This window comes from Carex rostrata, chromosome 2 (genome assembly GCF_964058835.1).
Source record: "Carex rostrata chromosome 2, lpCarRost1.2, whole genome shotgun sequence".
NCBI classification, from domain to species: domain Eukaryota; kingdom Viridiplantae; phylum Streptophyta; class Magnoliopsida; order Poales; family Cyperaceae; genus Carex; species Carex rostrata.
In genome coordinates this window covers 12,441,727-12,468,794 of record NC_135919.1, presented here as the reverse complement: position 1 = coordinate 12,468,794, position 27,068 = coordinate 12,441,727, and the positions used below count along the sequence as shown (strand labels likewise).

Here is a 27,068-nt window from a genome sequence, read left to right as displayed (position 1 = left end):
AATAATACTAAGGATATAATTAGGGTAATTTTGGTTCACACCACACATAAACAACAATTTTGTCATGATTATACTACAATACGAATAATAAACCTCCTAAATTATTTTCTCCTAGATCATGTAATTGAGAACTCTAAATTTTCTCACAAATTGACTTTTGGGGAATTGTTTCAAAGTTGGGGCATAATAAGATATTATTTATTTATTTTCTTTTTTTTTTCTTTTTATGACACAAGCTTCCCTATTCTCGATAAATTGACAATAATTAGGGTGCTTTGCATACTCATAATCCCTTTTTCCCTTATCTTCGCGCGAATGCAAACATGGGGCACATGAATGCACCCGGCTACTTATCGGGCCGAGATCAGCGGAGTAGTTTGACATTTTTTTTTGCCCTTTTCTGTTTTTGAGCTTTCTGTTTTTCTTACACACCCCTTCTACCAATTCTAACATATTTTTACAAAATTATTTAGGTTCTCAAAGAAAATGAATTCCAAAGAGCTATTATTCGAGCAATTTAATCAAAACAATTCGAATGTGTATTGTGGTGTTATTAAAACGTCTCCTCACTACATCTCTTGATATCCTTTAAAATTCAGTAATAAACATCCAATACCAAGCATAATTTCTAAAATTTTGCCATTTCCAAATTTATCCCAAGAGAAATCATAGTTTAACTTAAATGCAATATGAAACCTATGAAACCTAAATAAAACAAAGAAAATCAAAGAGACTTTTAATTCAACTCCCCCAAACTTAAAATCTGCATTGTCCCTAATGCAGTCATAGAGATAATGAAAAAAATAGGGAAGCTGAAAAACAATACCTGATCATGGCTGTGGTGGAGGATCAAGGCCTTGCTTGATGAAGTGGTCGTACAACTCCTTCTGCCAGTGGAAGTTATGCTCGGTTATAAGGTCCGGGTGTTCAGGTGGTAGGGGTGGACGTGGGATGTGCTTTGGGATGGCACTCATTGTTAGTTTGTAATAATCTAGAAGTCAATAATACGATAAATTATCATAAAGCTCTGTTCATGAATTGAATGTTTATTTATATATCATTTTGTTGCCTTGAGTATTATTGAAATTATGGATCATTTCGAGTTCATGACTGAAATTGTGAAACTCCATAATATAGATAATATATACTCTTAAAAGTCACTGACCAAGGTAATTAGCAGGAACACTAATTACCGCGATAAGGTTAGCATGTGGATTAAAAGATGGTTAAGTTTTACAAACCACCTGACACGAGATGTCATTTTAATCACATGGATACATATTCTAGGAACATGGTATTTGACAGACCCCGAATGAAACATTAAATAGAATTGTGTTCGTGTCATTTATGTTTTCATTCAGTGTCAAGTTCTACAGTATGAGGTATTTATCGTTCCCACTAAGAAATATGTATGTGTGAGTGTTATCTAACGCTGTCCGTAAAAAGCAGTCATAACGGTAGCATTTCCATATGTATAGCTTAGCTGAGGAAGTGATAGTCTGCCAAGAATACTATTTGTCCCTCGTATCTCTATACGAGCTATAGCATCACTAGGCCCCTTGGTAGAGTTAGATTATCTGCATGCGGTATAATTACAAGAGTAATTATATTTGATAATCTACTCAAGATCAAGAAAAGATACAGTTAGCAAGGATGACACACATCTACCTTGAAACTGATTTGATAGCTATGAGACAGAAGAACAGACACAAGTAAATTGTTTACTGGATCGTGATATTGTACAGTACATCATCATCTGTGTAATTGGATGGTCATAGTGTATACTGCCAGATGCCTCCTATGATTATAGAAGTTAAAACAGTTTTAATTCTATTTACCAACATAACACATATCCTATTGGGTCACACCATATAGGAGTTAATCGGAGAATCTTATTGTGATTGATTATAAATTGGTTATGATCAATATTAAGATGGTTATAATTAATTATACGTGTTATAATTAAATTATATTTGTCATGTTAAAAATGACAAAGCAAAAACTAATGGTTATAATTAGTTATACTTGGTATAATTAATTATAATTAATTGTACGTCATTTAGAATGACAAACAGAAATACAGGTTTGTTTATAAACGTGTTTGACATGTTATATAAAAATTACCAAACGAAAACCGTAAACGAATATAATTGTACATGACAATTATACATATTTGATATTGGATAGTTACTATTTACTATTCCTTTGGGTTAATGGGTTTAGAATCCATTAAACTAATCTAACCAATATGAAGTTGCAAAATCAAATTTGAATGCCACATCCAAAATGGCAAAAATGTAATTTTGTCAAGTACGGGGGTATTTCGGTCTTTTGGCGAACCTCCTCATTTGCCTATAAATAGAGGGGCATAGGTGAAAGAGAAAAACCACTAATTCACGTGTTAATCTGATTACTTCGTTAATTGGATTTCTCTATTTACGGTTTTTCGATTGGTGAATAGTGTTTTACCGAATTTTCGCGGTATTTCAGATTTGGTTTAATTAGCAAATCTGATTGAAATGAATTTTTCGGTGAATAGTGTTTTTGCAGAATACCGCGGTTTATAGTATTTCTGGCAAAAGAAATAAATCGCTCTCTGGTTAGTCCTGGTGGATAACCAATAGAGGTATCACACGTGTGATACTCCGAGTCGATTCCTTCCCTGGTGAGGCTCTACTCGCTCGGTCTGCATTCCAACTATGATTTGGAAATAAGGTATAAACATGTTATATTAATCTATTTAATTGATAAGTAGATTTAATGTTTTAGAAAATCAATTATGGAGTAGATCTGTAAATAGGATTAAACGAATCTTCTTGATTCATTTAATCCTTAGCTTAAGGTAGATGTAAAAGTTTTGTTTTACTCTTTCCGCACCTTAAGCATATAAATGGGTTTGAACAGTCAAAACCCCAACATGATTAATCAATGGGTTTGAACAGTCAAAACCCCAACATAATTAATCAATGGGTTTGAACAGTCAAAACCCAACACTCATTTGTCGAATCGGTGGTGGTGCGTCGTCTTCAATGTCGTCTGTGGCCACTCCTTGGACTGTAGCTGCTGATGTCCGAGAGAGAGAAGAGGCAGTCACTGTGAGAGAGGGTGGCAGTGGGGACGGTGAGAGGGAGAGGGGTTTCGGCGGTGGAGATTGTGGGGGCAGCGTAAGAGAGGGTGGAAGTGGGGGCGGTGGCTGTGTAGAGAGAGGGGTTTCGGTGGTCGGTGGTGCTGTCGGTGAGAAGGAGGAAGGTTGAGCGGCGGCTCTGTAGAAGGAGGAACGGCGGTGCGGCAGTGCTGTGTAGTGGTGGCGGGAGAGAGAAAGGTGGAGCGGTGGCGGCGCTGTCGCTATAAGAGAGAGAGAGAAACGACGCTGTGTGGGAGAGGGGTTTCGGCACTGGAGAGAAAGAAAGGAAGAAATGAGGGGGGTTCGGTTGGTAGGGTTTAATGGGATGGGGTCGGTTCGGGTTGGTTTAAGTCTGAGTCTAAGTTTGATTGCCATCAAAGTGTGAAAGGGAATGCAACATGCATTATTCTGGATGAAGCCTGCATTTTCAGCAATGGTGCCTGAATTGCTTGAAGTGCAGCATGCATTTTTCTGTGCAGGCACGCGATCATCAGTGCAGCCTGCATTGTCAATTCGGGCTACACTTGCTGGTGCAAGTAGTTTGGAGTTGAGAGAGTCATGCTCGATCTCATCCTCTTCACCACTCGGGGAAGATTGGTCTTCGGGATTACTCGAAAGGGATTCAGAAGTGTTTTTCGAAATAAGCTCGTCAAAGAACTCTGTGACAATCCCATCAATCGCCTTAATCATGTAACATGAGTTATCATCATCAGAGGGATATTTGATGGTTTTAGAAAGATTGAATTCCACCTTTTGTTTTCCTGAGTTCAGGGAGAGCTTGCCATTTTTCACGTCAATTTGAGTGCCTGCGGTCGCAAGAAAAGGTCTCCCTAGAATGATAGGAATGTGTGAATCTTCTTCCATCTCGACAATCACAAAGTCCGTGGGAAAACACATTTTGCCCACTCTTACAGCAACGTCCCTAAGCATCCCCTTGGGATATCTAACTGATCGATCGGCTAATTGAAGAGAAATGCGAGTGGGCTCCAACTCACCGAGGCCAAGCTTCTCAAAGACACTTAGGGGCATCAAACTCACTCTCGCTCCAAGATCGCACAAGGCTTTTTTTAATTTGGTGTTGCCAATGACACAAGGGATTGAGAAACTCATAGGGTCTTTCAATTTTCGGGGCAACTTGTTTTGAAGGACTGCACTACACTCCTTCGTCAATGCCACTGTGCTACACTCTTCGAGTTTTCTCTTATTAGACAAAATGTCTTTCAAGAACTTAGCGTAAGAGGGCATTTCTATCAAGACATCGGTAAATTGAATGTTGACTTGCAACTTTTTCAACATTTCAAGAAATTTACCGAATTGTTTGTCAAGTTTTGCTTTGATAAATCTTTGTGGGAAAGGAAGTGGGGGCTTGTATAGAGGTGGTTCGACGTACTTAGGCTCTTCACTTTCACTCTCTTTTTTCTTTATGACACCTGCATTATCGTCAGTGCGGCCTGCATTTTCATCAGTGCGTCCTACATTTTGTTGTGCAGGTGTATCTTTCCCGATGTAGCATGCATTGTCACCAGTCAATACGAGCTTCATTGGTGGAGTTGGATCAATCGTTTGCTTCCCACTTCGCAGAGTCACCACATTGCATTGCTCTCGATGATTGATTTCTGGTTGACCAGGTAGTGTGCCTGGAGCTCTTGAAGAGGAGCTCGCTTGTTGGGAAAATTGGAAAAATTGTGTTTCTAGCATTCTATTTTGGGTTGCTAGTTGGTCAATTTTTGATGCCAAATTGGAGATATTCTTGTCCTGATCGTTTATTCGTTGGTCTTGTTTTGTCACAAAATTCTCAAGCAAGGTTTCTAGACTAGACTTTTGTGGGGCTGGTTGAGGGTTAAACTGCTTTGGAGGGAAACCAGGAGGTTGATTGTTCTGTTGGGGAATTGCATTCGGGTTATTATTCTTCCAAGAGAAATTCGGGTGATTCCTCCAACCAGGATTGTATTTGTTTGAAAAAGGGTTATTTTGGGGCCTACCAAAACCATTTAAAGCGTTTACTTGTTCAATTTCTGACTCTCGAGATTGAGAATTGCCAAACTGGCACTCAAGAGTTGAATGGTCACCAATCCCACAATTGCCACAAGAAAAGAGGTTACCTGTGCTGACTGCATTTACGTTAAGTTTATCTAACCTGGTTGTGAGAGCATCAAACTTGACAGAGAGAAGCGTGATTGCATCGACCTCATGCCTACCTGGTGTAGCCCTTGGTGCGGCTGGTGTAGGCCTTTCTGAAGTCCATTGATGGTGATTGAGAGCCATGTCCTCAATCAATGTGTATGCATCATCTACCCCACGATTCATTAATGCTCCATTTGCAGCTGCATCAATGGTTAATCGAGTGTTATAATTCAATCCATTGTAAAAGGTCTGAACTATCAACCATTTCTCTAAACCATGATGTGGACAGGACCTAATCAATTCCTTGAACCGTTCCCAAGCCTCATAAAGAGACTCACCATCTTTTTGGACAAAAGAGGTGATTTGGTTCCTGAGTTGAGCTGTTTTGCTAGGCGGAAAATACTTAGCAAGAAAGGCCTGAGCAAGCTCCTCCCAGGTAGTGATGGTACCAACTGGTAACGAATGTAACCATGCCCTAGCCCTACCTGTCAGTGAGAATGGGAATAACCTAAGTCTAATGGCATCATCAGACACACCATTAACCTTAAAGGTATTACAAATTTCAAGAAAAATGGACAGGTGCAGGTTTGGGTCCTCATTTGGTAAACCAGTAAATTGGTTATGTTGGACCATTCCCAAAATTGCAGTTTTAATTTCAAAATTGTTTGCAGCCACTGTAGGTGCACGGATGCTGGAAGTGATGTTTTGCGTGGAGGGGATGGCGAACTCGCGCAAAGATCTCGGTCGTTCCGCCATCGGTGGTGGTTCTGTGCCAACATGGATGGTTTGATTGGTGGGGTCAGCCAGTTCTGGATGACTTCTCAGAAATGCACGAGTTATCGGCCGATGAGCAACAGGGGCCAATATCGTGCGAATCTAGAAAAAAAGAAATAGATTAGTTTAAAGAAAATAAGGAAATAAGAACAAAAAGAAAATATCTAGTCTCACTTACAAACCGGTTGTACCAATATTCCGTTACCTCCCCGGCAACGGCGCCAAAAAAGCTTGATGGTATTTTTGGTAGCTTAACAATTTAATCCCTAATCCTAATACAATTCGGTCACAAGCGCATGACCTTATCGCTTAGTAATTTGGGTATCGAACCACAGAGAGGTATTGTAAGTACTGGTTTTTCGGTTTTCAGTAATCTAGACAAGCAAATATTGAGTGGTTTTCTTTTAAACTAAATTATAAAAATGTTGGATGAATTAACTAAATGCAGAATGAATTATAAACTAATGCAGACTAAATTCCAGAACCTCAGCCTGAATTCCAGACAGAATGCAGATTGAATTATCTAAATGCAACTTGAATTAACAGAATGCAGAATAAATTCCAGAAACAGAAAATGATGAGAAATATCAGAGGGAATGAATATCTAGGGTTATGGTTTCACTATGATACTTTTAATTATGTATTTCTAATATTTGGGTTGCAATTATTGAGGGGGTGTTTTCCTAAGGTAGATGTTTATCCACTTTCGTGGCTTCGCACCGTATCTAGATTAAATAGGTCTCCTACGTTCGTGGCTTACCAGTTTTAATCTAAACCCATTAAGCTATTTGATAACCCATGTTTTTCCCCAAAAGCCTTTTGGACTACTTTCGTAGCTCCGAGTACTTAAGTTTATTTATGTTGTTCTAGTAATTCAATTTCTCCTTTCGGTCCATCACCAAATTTACCTAATATTGTTTGCATAACTATCGCTATTTTAAAAAGTACTTCTAATATAAATTTCTCCTTTCGGTCTCAATTTATTATTAGCGGATCCCTTAATAAAATGAGAAATAACTAAACAAACCATTCAAGCATTCATAAACAAATCAACATCACAACCACAAATAAAATTGAAACAACTAAATTAACATAACAAAAGTATCAAGTTACTCCCATATCCCTAGATAAAATGTTTAGCCAAGCATATTTTCAACACAAGCACAAGTCATATTTGATTTCATTAAAATCATAAAAAGAAAAGAAAAGGAGAAGAATAAAAGGATTGCTAAAACCGAATTCGAAGAGTCGGGCTGCCGCTTTCTTCTTTTCCTTCGATTTTTCCTCTCACCGAGTCTCCCCTCTTTTTCTTTGTCTCTGGCCGAATTCCCTCAAAATTCAAGGTGCAAAGATTAAAAGCTAAAAAAACAGAGATGCTCTGGTTCCAAGCCAGAGCCAAATATATCAGCTAATCAAATCTCCCCTTTTTGGTAATAAATTCAAATGGGCTAAATAAGTCATCATGCACTTAAATCAAAATGCCGCTTCATTTGGTAACCAATCTGCGCCAGGTGAAACCAGCCAAATAATATGCCTTAATTGAATTTGATAAGAATTATTTCCTCCATTCGGCTTGGTATTCTTGATCTTCTGTGCAAATGCAAATTGCGCGGTTTCGTGCTCCAACTCTGCAATAATTAACAACTTGCGCAGTATCTTGTGTCTTGACTAACATTAATTAAAATTAAACAAAATAATAAATAAAATGCAACAAAACATGACAATTAGGACCAATTTAGGCTTAATCGTATGTCAAATAATGCGTCAAGTTATGATTCATCAAGGTCTTTAGATGAGATTCAATATGCAGAATGGTTAGAAATTCTAGAAATTATTAGTCACTTATCTTATACTCATTTGCAGGTAGGCTCAGTTGGAGATGTGAAACAAATGATAACTTTTCTGTCAAGTCTTTATATAAATTTATGAATTTTAGAGGAATTACTCCCAAACATGCAATGTCATCGTGGACATACCTATCCCTATTAAGATTAGAATTTTTATGTGGCTAAATCATAAAAATTAAATATTGACCAAAGACAATTTAAAAAAGAAAGCGTGGAAAGGATCTGATATGTGCCATTTTTGTAGTAATCATGAAACAATAAACCATCTCTTTGTATCATGTCCATTCACCAAACAGATATGATTTTATCTAGGGTCATGTCAAGAGATTAGCATAGGATGGAGCGGGTTTGCCGATATTATTAACTTTTCTAATCAATTGCCAAAAAATCACAGATCAGCCTTTTTATTAGTTTTCAGTGCTGCAGTTTGGACAATCTAGAAGTACATAAATGATCTTTGCTTCTCGCAAGGTAAGAAAAAAAACAGTGAGACAAACTATTTTACTAATCATCTCCCTTGTTCATTATTGGTCAGGCAAAGTCAAGCACCCAGTTTCATCCATGACAGCCATGTGGCCAAAAGACCCGAACATTCTACCCATATCAAGTTGGCATCCAGATGAAGATGTTGCAGAGCACCCAGTAGAAGAGGACACAGGGATGCAGATCGTGCCTTATGCAGGATAGGACCAGCAGCTAGAACACGGCTTGTCAGCCGAATTTTGTGTTTTCTTTTCTTAGCCTTAGCCCCATGGTGTGGCCTATAAATACAGCCTTTTGTTTTGATACTGTTGCTGTGGTAATTTGGGTATATGAAGTGTGTCAGGTGACTTTGCTGCAGTTTGACTATTATGTTGGTATGCAAGTTATCAGGTTGTCTCCAGCATGTATGCTGAGAGTTTTTGGGTACCAGTTGGTTTTTGTTTTGATATGAACTTTAGGACTATGTAAGTTAACTATTTTTTTCAATGAAAATGAACTTCGGCCTTTTTAATTAAAAAAATAAAAAAATAAAAAAGAGGAGCAGTTTGGTGATTTTTCCGACGGAGAGGAGGAGACTGGAGGGATGTTTTTTATTTAGTCAGGCTGCTGTGCAATAATATTTGGGTTTGAATTTAGTTAGTAATTGAGAAAGAAAAGCCCAGTGGTTTTGATTCGTAAAGTCCAATCACTAACGCTAGTGATCTTGGATTGGGTTTAACTTTAACACAAGTACCCCAAAACCCACTAGTTGGGCGTAGATACTAGATTTTCTTTTTCATCAAAGTATCTTGTGTTATCTCATCTGGCTGTATCTGTCTGATGGAACAAGCTAATTACCGTTATGTTATGAAACTTTTTATTTTTTGAAGACTGCATCATGCAATTTTAATGAAACTTTATTTCATTTAGTGAATTTTTTGAAATGAAAACGAGAGTGGAATTTGTAGGTATTTGCTTACAAATGACAAATTATTGTTGGTTAATGTATAAGGTACAAAAGACAAAATCATCCATCTTGCGGTCTTAAAAATTTTACAAGACCAAATGAGAAGGTTTGCAACCTTAAACAAAAGACATTGGGAGCTCTCCTTGTCAAACTAACAAATTAGGAGTAAGAAACAGTACAGTAGCTATATAGATGGCACAATAAAAAAAACTAAAGGAAATGCGCTGATTCCAATTTAACATAATTGGCAAATTTTCAGCACCAATTCCTGTTTGACCTGTAAAAATGTCTTCTCTAAAAGGAATTGTCTTAATAATTTTTTTTTTTTAAAACTTGGTAGATGGAGGGTTTGTATTGAATATAAAGCGTTCTTACAAATACATCTATCTGCATTATACAAATTAGAATCGGTACGTCTTATTAATATTCCATAACACTCTCTTGCAAGTTGCAGTTCGCAATAATGGTCATTTGTTGGTCTCACACAAATACATGAACCAAGTTATGTTCCTATAAAATAAAGAAATTAAATAAAAAAAAATAGAAAAACTATCAAAGAAGCTCAATGTTATGATCTCTCTTTCTTTACAACATTTTCCAATCTACAACTGAATAGTGACTCCCCGGGCACCCATGATGTTGAGTTGCCGCTGCACATTATCCTCATCCCCGGCTGTATTACTCACCATTGTCTCATGCCTGGTTGCATCAAACTTATCTCCATCCCCCCACAGTGCGTATGCCTCCTCTCCATGTGCCGCATCATCACCGATCATTAGCTGCTCGTCAGGCATCCTAAGGGGAATAAACAATCCAATTGCAAGTAATATGACGGTCGTCACAAAGATGTTCCACCCAATGATGAACAAAGCGCCGACAATCTGTTTGAATAGTTGGGAGATGCCTCCGCCGTAAAATGTGCCTTTCTCACCAACGGGAAGATCGAAGCTGGAGAGCTCAGAAACGGCCAGAAGGCCGGTGAGGACACCTCCAAGCAAGCCGGCGACTGCGTGAGTGTGGAAAACTGCGAGTGTGTCATCGACTTTTTGAAGCAATGCCGATTTCTTGTGGAGGACCATCATGGTGAACCAGGGTACACAGCCAGCGAATATGCCCATGACAATTGCTGCCCACGTATGCACAAGCCCTGCAATATAGAGCATAATTTGTTCTAACTAATGCTTGTTATTAATTATTTTGTTATTTTTTTCTTTTAACTCATTTTGATGTAAAGAGGAAGGTAAGAATATTGCAATATGTTTATGATTAATTCTGTAAATGCAAGAAACAATATTCTTGATTGTTAATTTAATAATATCTTTCTAGCACTACTTGATGCAAGGAATGGTGGATGTAGCTTTTTGGTTATGTCTTTTATATTTTCTGACAAAAATATATCTTTATTTTTACAGCAGGGTTTGGATAATGTAAATACCAAATATAGCTGTGAAAAAGTTCAGAAGCTTTGGTTAATTATCCCTTTCTTTGTTGCATCTAATAGTTGTCAATCTGTTTATGCTATTAGACCTTCTTTAAGGTTAATCTGTTTATACTAATAGTTGTCAATCTGTTTATACTATTAGTTGTCAATCTGTTTATACTAAAAAACAGAGCACACAACTTTTGACCGACAACTTGGCAGATTAGACCTTCTTGAAGGTTAATGACAGGTTGGAAACGTGCGCACAAGAATAACTTCTATCTTCCTAATAGAACACCAAATTTCTATGTTCTTGTACAGCTAGTACCTCTGTTTTATTCTAATTTCAGTAATTAACAAAAATTGTTTGGTGGCAAGCGAGTAGTTTATGTATTAACAGCTCAGCTCAGCCACACTCTAACATGGTTATGCACTTATGCTTTAGCTTTATCAAATTGTACTGTACCGCCGTATTAAATTGCTCTGTTAGCTACACTAGACACCCGCTAGCAAGATTCTCAATTAAACCTTTGAATTATGAGTAAATATATAGATATTCAGTTTATTTTGTCATTGTGAAGTAGAAAACAACTAATGAGATCTCTATACCTGCTCCTGGAGTGATGCAAACGAGGCCGGTCATCATGCCCTGGACGGCACCGATGACCGATGGCTTGCTGAAGAAAATTACATCAAGAAGAGTCCACACAAGGAGGCTCGTGGCCGCACAGACGTGCGTATTCAGAATGGCCACTCCGGCGGTGATATTAGCAGCGTAAGGTGCACCGCCATTGAACCCCGACCAGCCCAACCAGAGCATACCAGCACCGGTAAGCATGAGCAGGATGTTGTTCGGTGAAAACCGCTCCCTGTCACTCTTCAGCCTGGGACCCACCTGACAATGCCATTGGGGTGCATCATTAGAAATAGTCTACAAAGTTCTGTAGAAGAATATGGAGAATAGTTTATTTAGATCACAGGGGCGAATTAAGTAACATTTTTTATGGAGTATGGCTAATATAACATCAGTGTCATTTCAGTCTATATAACACCAACTCCAAAATCTATCAAATCGAGTTCAAATGGTGAATCCAAACCGTTCAAACCGATAGACTTAATTAGTTGTGCGTTTACATGTAAAATTTATAAGTTTTTTAGTTTATTTGGTATCAAGTCAAGCGGTCAAATGTGTGAGTTTTTAAGTTAATTTAATACATTCATTTTTCAATTTTTTTGCCGCTTGATTTGATACTAAAATAACTCAAAAATATAAAAAGTTTGCATGTAAACGCATCACTCATAAAGTTAATAGGTTTGAACGGTTTGGATTCGCCATTTGAACTCGATTTGATAGGTTTTGGAATTGGTGTTATATAGACTTAAATGACACTAATGTTATATTAGCCATACTCTTTTTTATGTCAACAACAGGGACAGATTTGTTTGTAACGGTCAAATTTATAAATACAGCAGGGCAGCTAATTTGGTTATGAAAAGAACACTTGAAAGTAACAGAATGGAAATTGCATCAGTCTTCTTGTATTAAAAAGATATTATTAATTAATTAATTTTATCAAATGACTCTTTTCAAAAATGAAAAAAAAAAAAAAAGATTCGCCAAACATTTTATTGTGGTGGGACCTTGATTTTGACATTTTAATCCCACTAAAATCCAGTCGGTCAATATTTTCGCTTGATTCCGTACCAGCTAGGCAGTTCGGCATAGCCGCCTAAAATGGCACACGTGAACTCTTTACCAAGAAATTTCCAAGTCAACAAAAGAGAAAATTAAAAAGGAAAACCTAAATGGAAAAAAAAAGAATTTGTACCCAATATGCGGCGGTAAATCCAGAAACACCCGAAGCGAGATGGATGACATAACCGCCGGAGTAATCGATAACACCCCAGTGGTACAAAAATCCTCCACCCCAGAGACTAAAAGCTCCAATTGTGTACGAAAGCAGCAGCCACAGCGGCGCAAAAACCATCCATGCCTTGATGTTCATCCGACCGAGCACCGACCCGGCAAGCAATATTATAGTGATCGCAGCGAATACAAATTCAAAGAATACAAGCGTCGCCTGGGGGTAGAATGGCTCCGTCATGGGCGTCTCTATAGTACCGTTTTTGTAGTGGAGTGCAGTGGCGGGGAGGTGTGCACGATGGATAAGGTATGACTGGGAGAGCGCCGTCCCCGCCTTGCCCCAGAAGGGAAGAAGCCGGTCACCGAATGCCATTTTGTAACCGACAAGGACCCATACGATGAGGGTGGATGCGAAGGCATATAGCGCCATGAAGGCTGAATTCACGGCCCATTTCTTCTTCACAATGCTACCGTACAGAACCACGAGGCCAGGCATCGACTGCATCCCGACCATTGTTGCGGCAATCAGCTGCCATGCGTTGTCTCCCTTGTTCAACCAGTCAGGCACTGATGGTGGTCTCGACTGGTATGCAATTGGAATCGTTGCGTTGTCCATTGTTACGATTTCTCAGCTGATGGAATTAGTGATTGGAGATATTAATTAGCGTCGTATTAGTGTTTTGAAAGAGAATGAGAATTGGCGGATTGATAACGAGGGGAGAAAAGTAATCTGATTGGGATGATATCGGTGGGGTATTGCAAGGAATATATCATAGGCCGTGTCCAGTAAGGTGGAAAGCGAGAGGGAGGTGATGAAAGTGATGGTTTTACCTTCTCTCCAAACCTAAAAAAAATTGAGAACCCAGTATTTGTCGATTAAAATAAAGTATATCCATGGTATCCAATTGAATCTCAGATGCTCGCATCTTGGCTGGCAGTATGGTGAATCTATGTGGGGTTAAATCACTGAAAGTAGTGAAATCAGATCTCCGATTCTTATGATAATGGAGAACTGTGAGAATGAGGAGAACCTATGGAGGCTTAAAAGGCTTGAAAAGTCAAATTTGTTTATCTTAAAAAAATAATTAGAATCACAAAAAGAGATGAATAGCAGCAGCCCACGGGGGTGGGGTGGGGTGGGGTTGTGGTATCAGTAAATTCAATAAATGATCGATACGGGATCAGGACTTCGAGCTCTAAACAAAATTAAAACAAAATTCAAATATGGAAAAAAAAATTAAGAAATTAATTAATTTTGTCCAGACAAAATATCTCCACCCTGCTCTTTGACCTTCTAGTAGCCAATTATTTTGAACACACACATATATATAGAAAGACTAATATGCATTCGGTAACGTATGAATCGATATGCATACGGTTTAAATTTGAAATTTTAAAATTCAAAAAGTCGATCTGAACCGTTCATCTTGTTCTCCATATTAATATGTGCTTGGAGACCAAATTTTATATTTTTCTAAATTTTTTTTACTATTTATTAAGTCACTTTGAAAATTGCTGATCCAATGGTGGCCGCTGATTTTACTATTTTGTCAAGCCACCGTTGGATCAACAATTTTCAAAGTAGCTTAATAAATAGTAAAAAAAAATTCAGAAAAATGTAAAATTTGGTCTCCAAGAACATATTAATATGGAGAACAAGATGAACGGTTCAGATCGACTTTTTGGATTTTGAAATTTCAAATTTGGACCGTATGCATATCGGCCCATATGCTACCGAATGCATATTAGTCACACACTCTCTCTCTCTCTCTCTCTCTCTCTCTCTCTCTCTCTCTCTCTATATATATATATATATATAGAGTTAGGCTGGGGTGCTATGGATAGCATAGTGGTCTCTATGCTACGGCTCAATATTCGAGTTTTCAAAATCCAAACGGTCGATCCGAACCGTTCATCTTATTCTCCATATTAATATCTGCTTGGAGACCAAATTTTATAATTTTCTGAATTTTTTTACTATTTATTAAGCCACTTTGAAAATCGCTAATCCAACGGTTTTACTGTTTTGTGCAGCCACCGTTGGATCAACAATTTTGTAAAATACTTAATAAATAGTAAAAAAATTCAGAAAAATGTTAAATTTGGTCTCCAAGCAGATATTAATATGGAGAATAAGATGAACGGTTCGGATCGACCGTTTGGATTTTGAAAACTCGAATATTGAGCCGTAGCATAGAGGCCTCTATGCTATCCATAGCACCCCAGCCTAACTCTCTTTATATATATATATATATATATATATATATTATATAGAGTCCGGCAATATACAAACCTAATTGTTACCGATCTTTAACGGTCTTCAAAACCTATCAGATAGGATTCAAACGAAAATCTAAACCGTGCAAACTAATTTATGCATTTACATATAAAATTTATAATTTTTAAAATTATTTACTTTGAAGTCAAACAGTAAAATAATAATAAAAAAATATATTAAAATTAACTTAAATATCTTTATTTGTTAACCCCTCAATTTTATATATAAATACATTACTTGTGAATTACATCGGTTTGAACAGTTTAGATTCGTTATTTCTAGTATATCCAATATATTTTAAAGTTGGTAGCACTTAAGCTAAAATGTCACCGCTTACATAGTAGTCGGACTCTATATAAATAAAATTAAGTTAATTATTTTTAATATTATACTATTTGATTTTTTTAGCATGAAATATAACAACTTGATGATACGGATTTATATGTTTGTTCATAATTGCTCTTGCAATAGTACTTAAAGAGACATTTAAAGTCTTCAAATGTCACTTCCATCAAAATTAATATATTCTTTGTATAATTCTCTCCACATATTAATGACTATTGTTTTATTATCACAAACTTGGCTAATTGCTTTTAACATGTAAGTGTTTCTAAGAAACAAATAAATTTTCCTATTTAGCACATGATATAAAGTTACAATCATCAAGGCATATAATATTAACAAATTTTATTCCTGTAAACACCTAACTTGTTTATTTTAATATTTAGACAGTTATATTTAACACGTAATACAAATATAAAATTATAATTCTTAAGGCATTTCTGCATGTCTGGATAATTGTACAAATTCATATATTTGACTATCATTATTCAAATATTTGTTACGTTAATCAAAATTGTCATTCTTTTTACACCGTTATGATCACTTATGAATTAAGAATATTTAATTCATAAAATAAAAAAAAATAGTTGTTCTGGATACTTTATTTTAACAGTTCGTTAGTTTCTTACATTTATTAGCATACTATTCTTATTCTTATTGCTTGATTGGAAAGATAAAGTCAGGGACGAATTTACATTCATCCGTACGGGTGTTAAACCACCCTATAATTTAAAAAAAAAAATTAGTTATGTATATTGAAATTTAATTGAATTTTATTTTTTTGGAACATTTTATACAGTTTAATCCATCTCATAAAATATCATATATCTACTTGTAGCCTAGTGGTTGGAGCTTACTTTGTTGTGGTGGAGAACTTGGATTCAAAGTTGGTTTGGAATAACATGAGATATAGTAGATGTTGATTAGTGACAGAAGGAAGGCATTTAGATGTTACATGTTACAAGTTCTTTATTTACAGTACTTTCATTAATTAGTTGTAGTTATTTTATAGCTTCCTTTATTGTAATTTAAATTTCGAAAATGTACTTTTGACACCCCTGGTGTCTACATATCAATAGGAATTTGGAGGCTGGACCTCCATATTTCATCTCAAAAAAAAATTCCCACAAACAATATATTGCTCATTTTAAGAGTAAAGCTAATATACACTTAAGTGTACCGTACTCTTAAGTTTAGGCCGTTCGATTTCTTTAAAAGTCGTGTAGATTCTTTAAAAGTCGTGTCAGCACGAATTTTAAAAAAATCGAACGGCCTAAACTTAAGAGTACGGTACACTTAAGTGTATATTAGTTTTACTCCTCATTTTAATTTTAGCACCTCCTATCATAAATTTCTAGTTTCGTCTCTGAATAGAGTACCATCAAACAATTAATCAGAAATAATTGAAATAATCAGTTATAATTGAAAATAATCGATTGATTATTCAAAAAAATCTGTAATAGTTTAGTCGTTGTCAAACACCAATCAAAATGCCTTTAACACTGTCCGAAGCTTGTCCACACCATCCAAAAATTTTAAATTGACAATTTTACCCCATCTAATTCTTCCGTCTCTCCTTCCTGCTACTCTCTCTTTCACTTTATTTAATGCAAAATTCATGTGACCTGATTACAATTTACAAAGCAATTTGAAATAGACAAGACTCTTACCCAACACCCAAGGCAAAGAAAATTCATTAAAACTGAAGTAAACGTGATTACATTGTTACATTAGAAGAATATAAATTAGGAAAGCAAATCAAATAATTGAAACCTCTTCCCTTCTGACCCTATTTGTCAAAATATAAGAAACAATAATGTCCTGAGAGTTAGTATCAATAAGAGAGCTCGCGAGAACTTAAAATATGCAAAAATATTTTTTTTGAGAAATGGAAGATTTAGATGTGGTAAAACTATACAGAGACGGAACTAGAAATTCAAAAATAATTAAAATTATTGCATTAAACATAGGGATCGGAAAGGGTAGCGGGAAGGAGGGATGGAAGATTTAGATGGGGTAAAACTATACATTTAAAATTTAATTAATATTAAATTATAATTTTAAGTAATTAAATATAGAAATGTGTATATTAATAAAATGAGTAAGTTTAGATGGAGAAATAACTAAATTTCTAATTATGATCGGAAAATATCTAAATCATGAAGTTATAATGAATACATATATAAATATCTCAAATTAATTAAAAAGTACTTTTCGTCTCTTTTCCCAATCTTTCTCCCCCTTTACAACGTCTTTCTTTAAACGAAATAATACTAACACCTTCCTCCATTCCATTACATAGAACCTTTACGTATATGACATGTTCGTTTGTTACGAGATTATATCGGATATAATTTGACAGAGATAAGAACTTACATTGAAAAAGTTGGAAACCCATAAATACAGATACACACGAAATTATAGAAATATGCTAAATGAGTGTTTGATTGTTTTGAGAAATCATATTTTTCTTTCTAAATGTTATAACATGTGCGGCATATTCAAATATGTGGTTAAAAAAAGTTTATCTAGATTGAACCATAATATTAATCCCACAATAACAAATAAAACAAGAAGGACCTTATATATACATCATAATATGTGTGTCTGGACAAAAGAGAAAAAGAGAGAAAAAAATTGTTCATGTGTGGAAACATAAACTTTTTTTTTAAAGGAGAACTGTGGGCCCAGTTCGGTGAGATAATGCTTCCCTTTGCATTATTGCATATCAGCTTTTCTGAAGTGATTTGAGAAGAGAAGACGAATAAACTTTTCTTTCTAACGGATAAGAATTAACAGATGTTAATTATAATCAATTAATACTATTTTGGTGAAGTTTTAATCGTACGGTGTAAGAAACTTTTGGACATATTCTGAACCCGACATTTAAAGCATTAGATAATAATAATAATATTATTATTTGAGTTAATTAAGATGTAAATAATTTTCTTTATTACAATTGTCATCGGCTTTTGGCCAACAGACCTTTAAAAGCATTATTTGAGTTAATTAAGTTCTACTTAATGCGTTTTCAGTTTTTTCTTAAAAAAAAGGAAATATAATACCATTTTGTGCAAACAGATTGCAGGTATTTCTTTTTCATATTTCATTTTGTTATTATTGTTTTGGTAAAACTTATACAATGATAAGTAAGGTGTGCTTCTGGAATTGAGAGAGGAGGGAAGATGAGCCGATTTTTTTATATATATTCAAAAAATAAATAAAATTAAAAAAAATAATCATCTAGCTGGTGAAATTGTAAAACTACCCAAACCGGTTAACCAGTAACCGGACTCAAATCAAATTTCCGGTCCTCCATTTCCCGGACTCGTTGAAATAGTCCGGTTAGCCATTAACCGGAAATTTGATTTGAGTCCGGTTATTGGTTAATCGGATTTGTGCTTCTTCTTTTTTAAAACAGAATTTTTTTTAATTTTTTGTATTAAAATATTAGAAATGTTGAATATATTTTTTTGAAAATAGATGAAATACAATATAATTTGATTTATTAGAAAGACTGCAACAAATAACCCGGATCAATATTTTTCAGGCCGGATTTTTCGCGGCGGTAAGAAAAATTAATATATTTCTTTATGTGCTATTGGAAAAAAATAAAAATGCTTAGATTCTGAGTTATTGATCCCGGTTCAAAAGTCACTTCTAGGTAATCTAGAAAATATTGTGATCCATCTAGTACATTTAATTAATAAAAAGTTGTTTCTATTTTGAGAATTCTTTTTGAAAAACAATTATTAAATAAATTAAAGTTTTTGTTTTTGTTTTTTTTTCAAAAATAGATACAACTTTTTATTAATTAAATGTACTAGATGAATCACAATATTTTTTAGATTACCTAGAAGTGACTTTTGAACCGGAATCAATAACTCAGAATCTAAACATTTTTATTTTTTTTCCAATAACACATAAAGAAATATATTAATTTTTCTTACATCCGCGAAAAATCCGGCCTGAAAAATATTGATCCGGGTTATTTGTTGCAGTCTTTCTAATAAATCAAATTATATTGTATTCCATCTATTTTCAAAGAAATATATTCAACATTTCTAATATTTTAATACAAAAAATAAAAAAATTCGAAATTTCTGTTTTAAAAAAAAAAACTTTCCGGTTAGTGATTAACCGGTTTAAAAAAAAAATAAAATAAAATAACTTTCCGGTTAGTAATTAACCGGTTATATTTCTTGAGTTCGGTTATTGGATAACCGGACATTTATCCCAAATCCGGTTATTGGATAACCAGATTGGGTAGATTTCAAAATTCAACGGTGCTTCGTTTTTTTTTTGTAATTTGATTTAATTTTTGGATATAAATAAAAAAATCAGGAAGATGAGAGGAGTGATCGAAATGACTGGAATTGACCGGGTCAAGTTAGGAATTAAGCCATTCAATTCTTTTTAATATTCATTAGGAATCTTTATCCAGATTTCGACCTACGATCTTCTACTCGGAGAGTATTGTTTTTGTCACTAGATCAAAGATTGATTATTCGGACCATGTTTACTTGCTCAAAAACATTAAATTTTGAAGAAAAAAAAATGAGAAGAAAGAGAGTGAACTCTATACACAAACAATTTAAATATTATAATCTTCAAATTAAAGTACAGAGGGAGTTAAGCATTTACTCTTACTTTTTTTCTTCTCCTTGTTTTTCCCTCTTACACTCTTAGGACCTATTCAGCAACAAGAAAATTTTGTAGGAATGAAAATTTTAATATGGGAATGGAAATTTTCAATTTATCAAAATCAAAGTTATTTAATCTATGAAATTTTTTAGAATATAGATGTTTGATAAATGCATGGAAACTTTGTTAGGAAGTTAATTTCTTTTTACTTTTTATAGAAGACGTAATAATAAAATAAAATTATATTATTTATACTAATCACTTATTATAATTAATATATAAACTTAGCTTAAAAATTAGTCGTGTGTTTTGTTCAATTAAAAATTTCATGTACTTTTAAATTATATTTTGTATAATTTTTTTAAAATTTTGTGCTTAATCAATCATTATTGTACTATTAAAATGCTATTTGTGTATTTAAATGACTTTAAGCTTTGTGTTTCAATTTATGGATTTATGTATTTAAACTAGTTGAAATGCTATTTGTGTATTTACTTATTTTAAGTTTTGTGTTTCATTTTTTTATTTATGTATTTTAAACTAGTTTAACTTTTTACTGTTACAAATCATTTTATATATTTTTGCTTTTTTTTAAGTTAAGGTCGTGAAAATGTACTCATACAAAACAATACAAATTAATACTTCTTCTAATTAATGTTTTCTTGATAACAAAAAAGAAAAAAAAGTACAATAGCTTCAGTTCTTGGAAAAAGAAAGTCGGAGCCTTGATATAATTTTTTTTTCTTACAAGTGATGAAGAAAGAAAATGATAAAAGAACCATGTGGGTATCAAGAATGGATATTACAACTAGTGTCCGAACAGTCAGTAGGAAAAAAAATATGGATAAAGTTATTTTTTTCAAAATTTATGAAATCAACTACTGCCGAACAGGCCTTAATGGATTTCACAGGTTTGGAAACAACAAATATGAAAGAAGAAAAGAAAAAGAAAATAACAATTGTGGGGTACGCTGTGATTTAAACGTAGATTTGGTGAGATTCCATGTCCCGAGGTAGGCGTTGAAGGTCGTTTTAGCTCAAACCGACTTTTTAAAATCATTAAAATAGCTAGAACTATTTTAAAAGATTAGAGAGAAATGTTAAATATGTGTCGCGCCCTCATACGCGACTATCCGCTTGGTTAGGAAAGGGACCTTGCTATTCTGTGCAAACATGCTCGTCTTATATCGTGTGTCTTGTTGTATGTAATACTTTTTATATTTTTTTATGTATTGGTAAAATAATTAAATCTGGTGCAAAAGTCATACATCGGAGGAATACTCTAGGTTCTTATCATGAATGAGATTTTTTTTTTGGTTATAAAGACTCACATAGGCTAAAAAAATCTTGTGTAATTTGCTTCTTCGACGAAAATCTTCTTCTCAACAGTTGCCACGTGCCTCACTCATCTCATTTTTTCTTTTTTGAGGCCCCACCCATCTCATTCTGGACAGCAATATGATATTCGGTGACGTCAATCTTTTATAATTAAAAAATTAGATTCTCGAGTCTCTATTATCATAAAATAATATTTCAATTATTAGACTACCATCACACATGATGATAATAAAATTCTAATTATTAGACTACAATCACACATTTATATAAGGGTTTTTAATTATATAAAAGTTTAGAAAAATAATTCAATATATATAATTATAATTTTTAAAATTATGGAGTGGTTAAGCAAACATCTGGCCTGGCTTGGAGCAAGTGGTATCATCTTATTACATAAAGTTTCTAAAACGGATATAAATTTGCTGTGATTGGAATCACATAACCATGTTATTCTAAATTCATCCATTCATCTGTTTTGAGATTCATACATAAAAAAGAATTGTTTTTGAAATTCATGCAATTTATAAAATGAAAAGATAGATTTGAAATCACATGGTCCTGTGATTCTTTTGGAATCACAGCACATTTATTTCCAAAATGGATATAAATCTGATGAAAGGAGCGGAACAGAAGGATTTTTGGCTCAATGAAGAATTCCCAGCCACTTTCTTTTTAGAAGTTAATGAGGGTGTGTTAGAATAGTTTTTTTTTTTTTTTCCTTCTTCTAACAGTACATTATTTTCCTGTCTCTTTGTAATTGCTTTCATAAAATGTATTAAGTAGTTTTATTTTGTTACCTTCTTTTTGAAAAATAATTCTTACATTATTCTATAATATTGTGTGCCACTTATTGTATTAAAAAAAATATACTTAACATAATAACATGTAAATTGTTTATATCCGAATCAAATAAGTGTTGATTTATATTTAATGTGCATAGTGTTCACAATATTATTTTCTGGAAGTTAATTAGAAAGTAAAAATTAAGCATTTTATTAAATAAAAATATATCTTTCAGAGTTCTCTTGTCTATCAATGTAAGATATACGAACTTTTATCATGAAGTACAAAGGCTATAAATATTTATCAAATAAAAATATAAATACATATGGAGTGCCAGTATCAGATGTAAATGGTGTAATTATGATTTCTTAAAAATGTAAATATAGTTTGGTATAATCTGATAACTGACTGAAGTGGTTGAGATTAATTCATATATTCCTTTTGAAAAAAAAATGTACTTTTGTTTGTATATACCTTGCATATACTTTGTCTGAAGCAGATTCAGAGGCCATCTCCATGCCATATCACAATTTCGTTTGGCTCATAAACACAACATATAATTAACTCAAGTCAATATAAATAGAGAAAAGGTAATGTCTCCCGGGCTACAGTCTTCCAAAAATCTCTGTGTATAAAAGTTTTCCCTTTTTAGCTTAGTTCTGACCCGCTTTCAACTGCCACAACTGCCATAATTTCAAGTACAATATGTATGTTTATAGGATTATATGTGTATGTCCACAGAAGGTGGTCCCCAACAGCTGTCACGCGTTTTTAACAGCTTTTACACGTTTTTATGTTGACAGGATTTGTTGAATTAGTTTACATGATTTAGTATTGATGTTTACAGAATTTTGTATTAATGTTTACAAAATTAGTTGAAAATATTCGGAAATTTTTGAAGAACTGAAGTTGGAGGACTGTTAGCTGCTAAATAATCCACTAAATTATACATTGATTTTTTTGGAGAAACCTCCCATAAGAACAATTAATTTGGGTATGGTTTTTGACATTATCCTTGTTGGATCATGAACCCCTAAAAGTCAAAGAGGATTATACTTGTTTTTATTTTAAGAAATTAAAGATTGGAGAGGGAGTGGGCATATATTTATCTAGCATGGGAGATCTAACTGGAGCAGCCGCTATTCATTAAAATCAAGTACATGCTTCTAGGGTTTCTTATTAGATATGAGGGCAGATCCTCTTTGGCCGCTATGAAATCGATGGTGCCGATGCGAGTTTAGTATACCAGAGTGATCGGACATATGCACACTTTTTTGTCATTGCAATGTAGAATTGTAATTGCAGAAATCTGAATTATTTAGAGAATTCGGAAGAGATCTGATGGACATCGCATTAAATTTAATCAGCATCAAAATTTGCACGATAAGCTATATGATCTATGCGGATCAAGTATACATGATTTTTGATAACAATCAAACGTTCCAACTGAACATCAGACAAAATTTAGTTTGATGTCTATCGGACCATCTTTCTATTTTGCCGTATTACTCTATCTAAGCAAACGACGGAAAAAAGAAGAAGAAAAGAAATGAAATTTATAAACTGCGTGCTACACTACTTGTAACTCAAATGTCAAATTCAGCAGCAGATTTAGTGCTACATGAGAGCAATTTATTTTCTCTAACATAACATTAAAATATGTTATATATTCACGTACAAAGCGACTCGCTCGTAGTTGGGGCATTATCAATAGTAAAAGGAGACATGCTACTTAAAGAATCATTAATAGGCAAATCATCTACTCTTAAACAAAAAAAAAGAAGAGATATGACAATCAAGAGCACCTCTACGTGATAACATGTAATTAATTGGAATCTCAAATCATTGAACGATTAGCGAAGACCTAAAACTAGTTAAATAAAACTAATGGTTGAATGGCTCTTTTCAAATCTATGCACAAGATTTTTATCTCACTGAATCCTTGTCATCTTCTTTTGAGAAAGTGAGGGGACTCTCATCAGTTTCATTACAACCAAATTAAAAAGTGTTTATGTCTGATATAAACAACTGGTATCTAATTAAGACAAACTCTCCAATATAAAGCTATAATTTGTGTTAAAAGAGAGACTATTTTATCTGATTGGGGTATTAGACATATTTGATTCAAGCGTACGTTTCAACATTAATTTTGTTTGATGGTGAAAATAAATAGATATACCGGTGTTGAAATTAAGCAACGCATATAAGACCGATGCTACAATTGGTTAATTTATAAAATGCAGCAGCTTGCCATAATCTATATTATTCATATATCTTGTCTATAAAGTATGATGAAATTTGATGTAGGTTTTATCATAAATCAAGTGATTTGAATTTCGACATTTTGAAATTAACATCCTTGACACATTATCAAATAATTATACTTAAATTATTAATTGTTAGTCTATCTATATGTCAAATAACATACCTTTAAATTAATTTACACTCCAATTTTTAATTTTATTGAATTCTTTTGATAATCTATTGTCAAATGATCTCTCCTCTTTAATTTTATATTTTGTTAAATCACATAAGAAAAGTTTACTCAAAATGAAAGATTATAAACATTAGAAAAATTTAAATTACTGATTACACTTCAATATTCATTTCATTCTTTGAATCAAGATTTCAGTGAGACAAAAAGTATAACACACAGATACTAATCTGAAACAGAGTATTGATACAACAACCGCTGTGCCCTCTCGTTTCACATATAGATAATATATATGCATTACAACAATATTATTATAAGCCAATAACAATAATATATATGCACCCTATCTTAATTATGATATGATTCCATAAAGAAAAGGCGCCTATAATTGGATTGTCACCCCATGGCTATCGTTGTTGCTACAGCGACTGTGTAGAGAGACCTCGTCATTGACAGGTACGTGGTGCACGATAGTCTCATGCCGGGTAGCATCAAACTTCTCTCCATCTCCCCACAATGCATACGCCTCCTCTCCATGCGCTGCATCATCCCCTGTCATAAGCTCATCATCTGGCATCCTCAAGGGAATAAACACACGAATGATCAGCAAAAGAACAGTAGTAGTGACAACGTTCAATAAAATGATGAACATAGCGCCAGCGATTTGCTTCAACATTTGGTCAATGCCGCCACCATAAGCCATTCCCTTCTGGCCAGGGATGCTAGTGATGTTATCATCGCACAACTCAGGTACGGCGAGAATACCAGTCATTAAACCACCAATCAAACCGGCAACGGCATGGGTGTGGAAGACACCTAGGGTGTCATCGACCTTTTGAAGAAGGGCTGATTTCTTGTGGAGGATCATCATGGTGAACCACGGTATACTGCCGGAAACTATGCCCATTAGGAGTGCTGCCCAACTTTGTACCACTCCTGCAATTTTTTTTCATTTACTTTTCAAGCTTAAAGAAGTATACTCTTAACCATATATTAAAACTAATTACGAGAAGGACGGGATAATAACAACACTTTTTTTATAACTCTATGTAGCTGTATGTTGTAAGTGTTTGAAACTTTGGCATAAACTCTAAGCCAACGTACATATAATAGCTAGGAATGTGGCATATTATACTTAGAGAGAGTGATTTAATATTTTAATGTATAGTACAACAATAGTATATATTTTGTCTTTGTTAGAATAAAGGGGCTATGCTTCAATATGATACTCTTGAAGGTGTTTATTGTAAATGTACCAAATCCGAGATATGTATTGTTTTTTTTAAAACCTGGCAGAGGCTGACCAGGGGGAGATATGTATATTGTTCCATGGCACAGTTAATTAATGCTACGGAAAAACATATACCTGACCCAGCAGTAATGCAGACAAGGCCTGTCATCATCCCTTGAATTGCCCCAATAACTGATGGCTTCTCAAAAAATATGACATCAAGAAAAGTCCACATGAGGAGGCTGGTAGCAGCACAGATGTGTGTATTCAGAATAGAAATTGCAGCGGAGATGCCAGAAGACATGGGTTGGCCACCATTGAAACCAGACCAACCCATCCACAACAACCCGGCACCCGTAATCATCAGTAGTATATTGTTCGGTGAAAATCTCTCCTTATCACATTTTAGCCTAGGACCAACCTAAATTTATCAACAATTAAAAGAATGTCAATTATAACATATATACATTTGCGCCATATCAAATAAACTATTTGAATAATAATGCATACCCAATAGGCGGCGGTGAATCCTGAAACGCCAGAAGAGAGGTGTACAACATATCCACCAGAGTAATCCATGACACCCCACTGATATAGAAATCCACCGCCCCACAAGCTAAAAGCTCCTATGGTGTATGAGAAAATCAACCAGAGTGGTGAAAAGGCCATCCAAGCCTTGATATTCATACGACCCAGGACTGATCCCGCAAGTAATATTACTGTTATTGCAGCATATGTAAATTCAAAAAATACCATTGCAGCCTGTGGAAAGAACGGCTCAACACGAGCAGTTTCCAAGGTACCATTATTATAGAAATGCGCTGTGGCAGGCAAACTAGAACGTTTGACAAGAAATGATTCACTGAGTGCGGGGCCAGCTTTACCCCAGAATGGAAGAAGCTTTTCACCAAAGGCCATACGGTAACCGACTAACACCCATACTAGGAGGGAGGATGCAAATGCATATAAAGCCATGAATGCTGAGTTCACAGCCCACTTCTTTTTCACAATGCTTCCATAGAGAATTACAAGACCGGGCATTGATTGGAGCCCGACTAAAGTGGCAGCTATTAGCTGCCATGCATTGTCACCCTTATTAAGCCACTTAGGTAGCATCGGTGGGTTGGAATCATAAGCAAGTATTTCACCGGCTGGGCTTATGGCAGTAAAGAGCAAATGAGTATTGATTGGTCTTGGCATCTTTAAGTTTCTAGAGGATTAGATGTCATGTCAAAAGTTTAGTATCCATCTGTCATTATATAGAACTATAGATTGAGATTCTGTAGCATGCAGCTTAATTCTTAAATTTATTTGGCGTACTTCTCATATTTCTTGGATTGCATATCCACTGCAAATTAGAAAATTTGATATTGGAGAGCGAAACGAGGGTACTGGTTTAGTGGAAATTGTATGGTTAACATTCATCCACCAATTAA

The 27,068-nt window shown here is 34.5% G+C and overlaps 2 protein-coding genes and 1 non-coding gene across 4 annotated transcripts; 1 reads left to right on the top strand and 2 right to left on the bottom strand.

The window, feature by feature from the left end:
* The first annotated feature begins 5,519 nt into the window (after positions 1-5,519).
* LOC144550710 (small nucleolar RNA R71) lies at positions 5,520-5,626 on the top strand. Its single transcript, XR_013510553.1, has one exon. It is a non-coding gene; the product is annotated as a small nucleolar RNA R71 (small nucleolar RNA).
* Positions 5,627-9,791: 4,165 nt separating this feature from the next.
* Positions 9,792-13,546, bottom strand: LOC144575302 (ammonium transporter 2 member 1-like). The gene is made up of 3 exons (XM_078325394.1): positions 12,548-13,546; positions 11,328-11,613; positions 9,792-10,445 (listed from the first exon to the last, which is right to left on the bottom strand). The coding sequence occupies exons 1-3, from the start codon at positions 13,196-13,198 to the stop codon at positions 9,901-9,903; spliced, it is 1,482 nt and encodes a 493-aa protein (XP_078181520.1). The 5' UTR covers positions 13,199-13,546; the 3' UTR covers positions 9,792-9,900.
* Positions 13,547-24,749: 11,203 nt separating this feature from the next.
* On the bottom strand, positions 24,750-26,831 carry LOC144550129 (ammonium transporter 2 member 1-like). Of its 2 annotated transcripts, XM_078298522.1 has the most exons (4): positions 26,482-26,831; positions 26,143-26,409; positions 25,768-26,053; positions 24,750-25,337 (listed from the first exon to the last, which is right to left on the bottom strand). In XM_078298522.1, exons 1-4 carry the CDS (start codon positions 26,746-26,748, stop codon positions 24,784-24,786), a joined length of 1,374 nt encoding a protein of 457 aa, XP_078154648.1. In that variant the 5' UTR covers positions 26,749-26,831; the 3' UTR covers positions 24,750-24,783. The 2 variants fall into 2 exon arrangements, with proteins under 2 accessions (XP_078154648.1, XP_078154647.1); XM_078298521.1 differs by having other exon boundaries at positions 26,143-26,831.
* Positions 26,832-27,068: the final 237 nt, after the last annotated feature.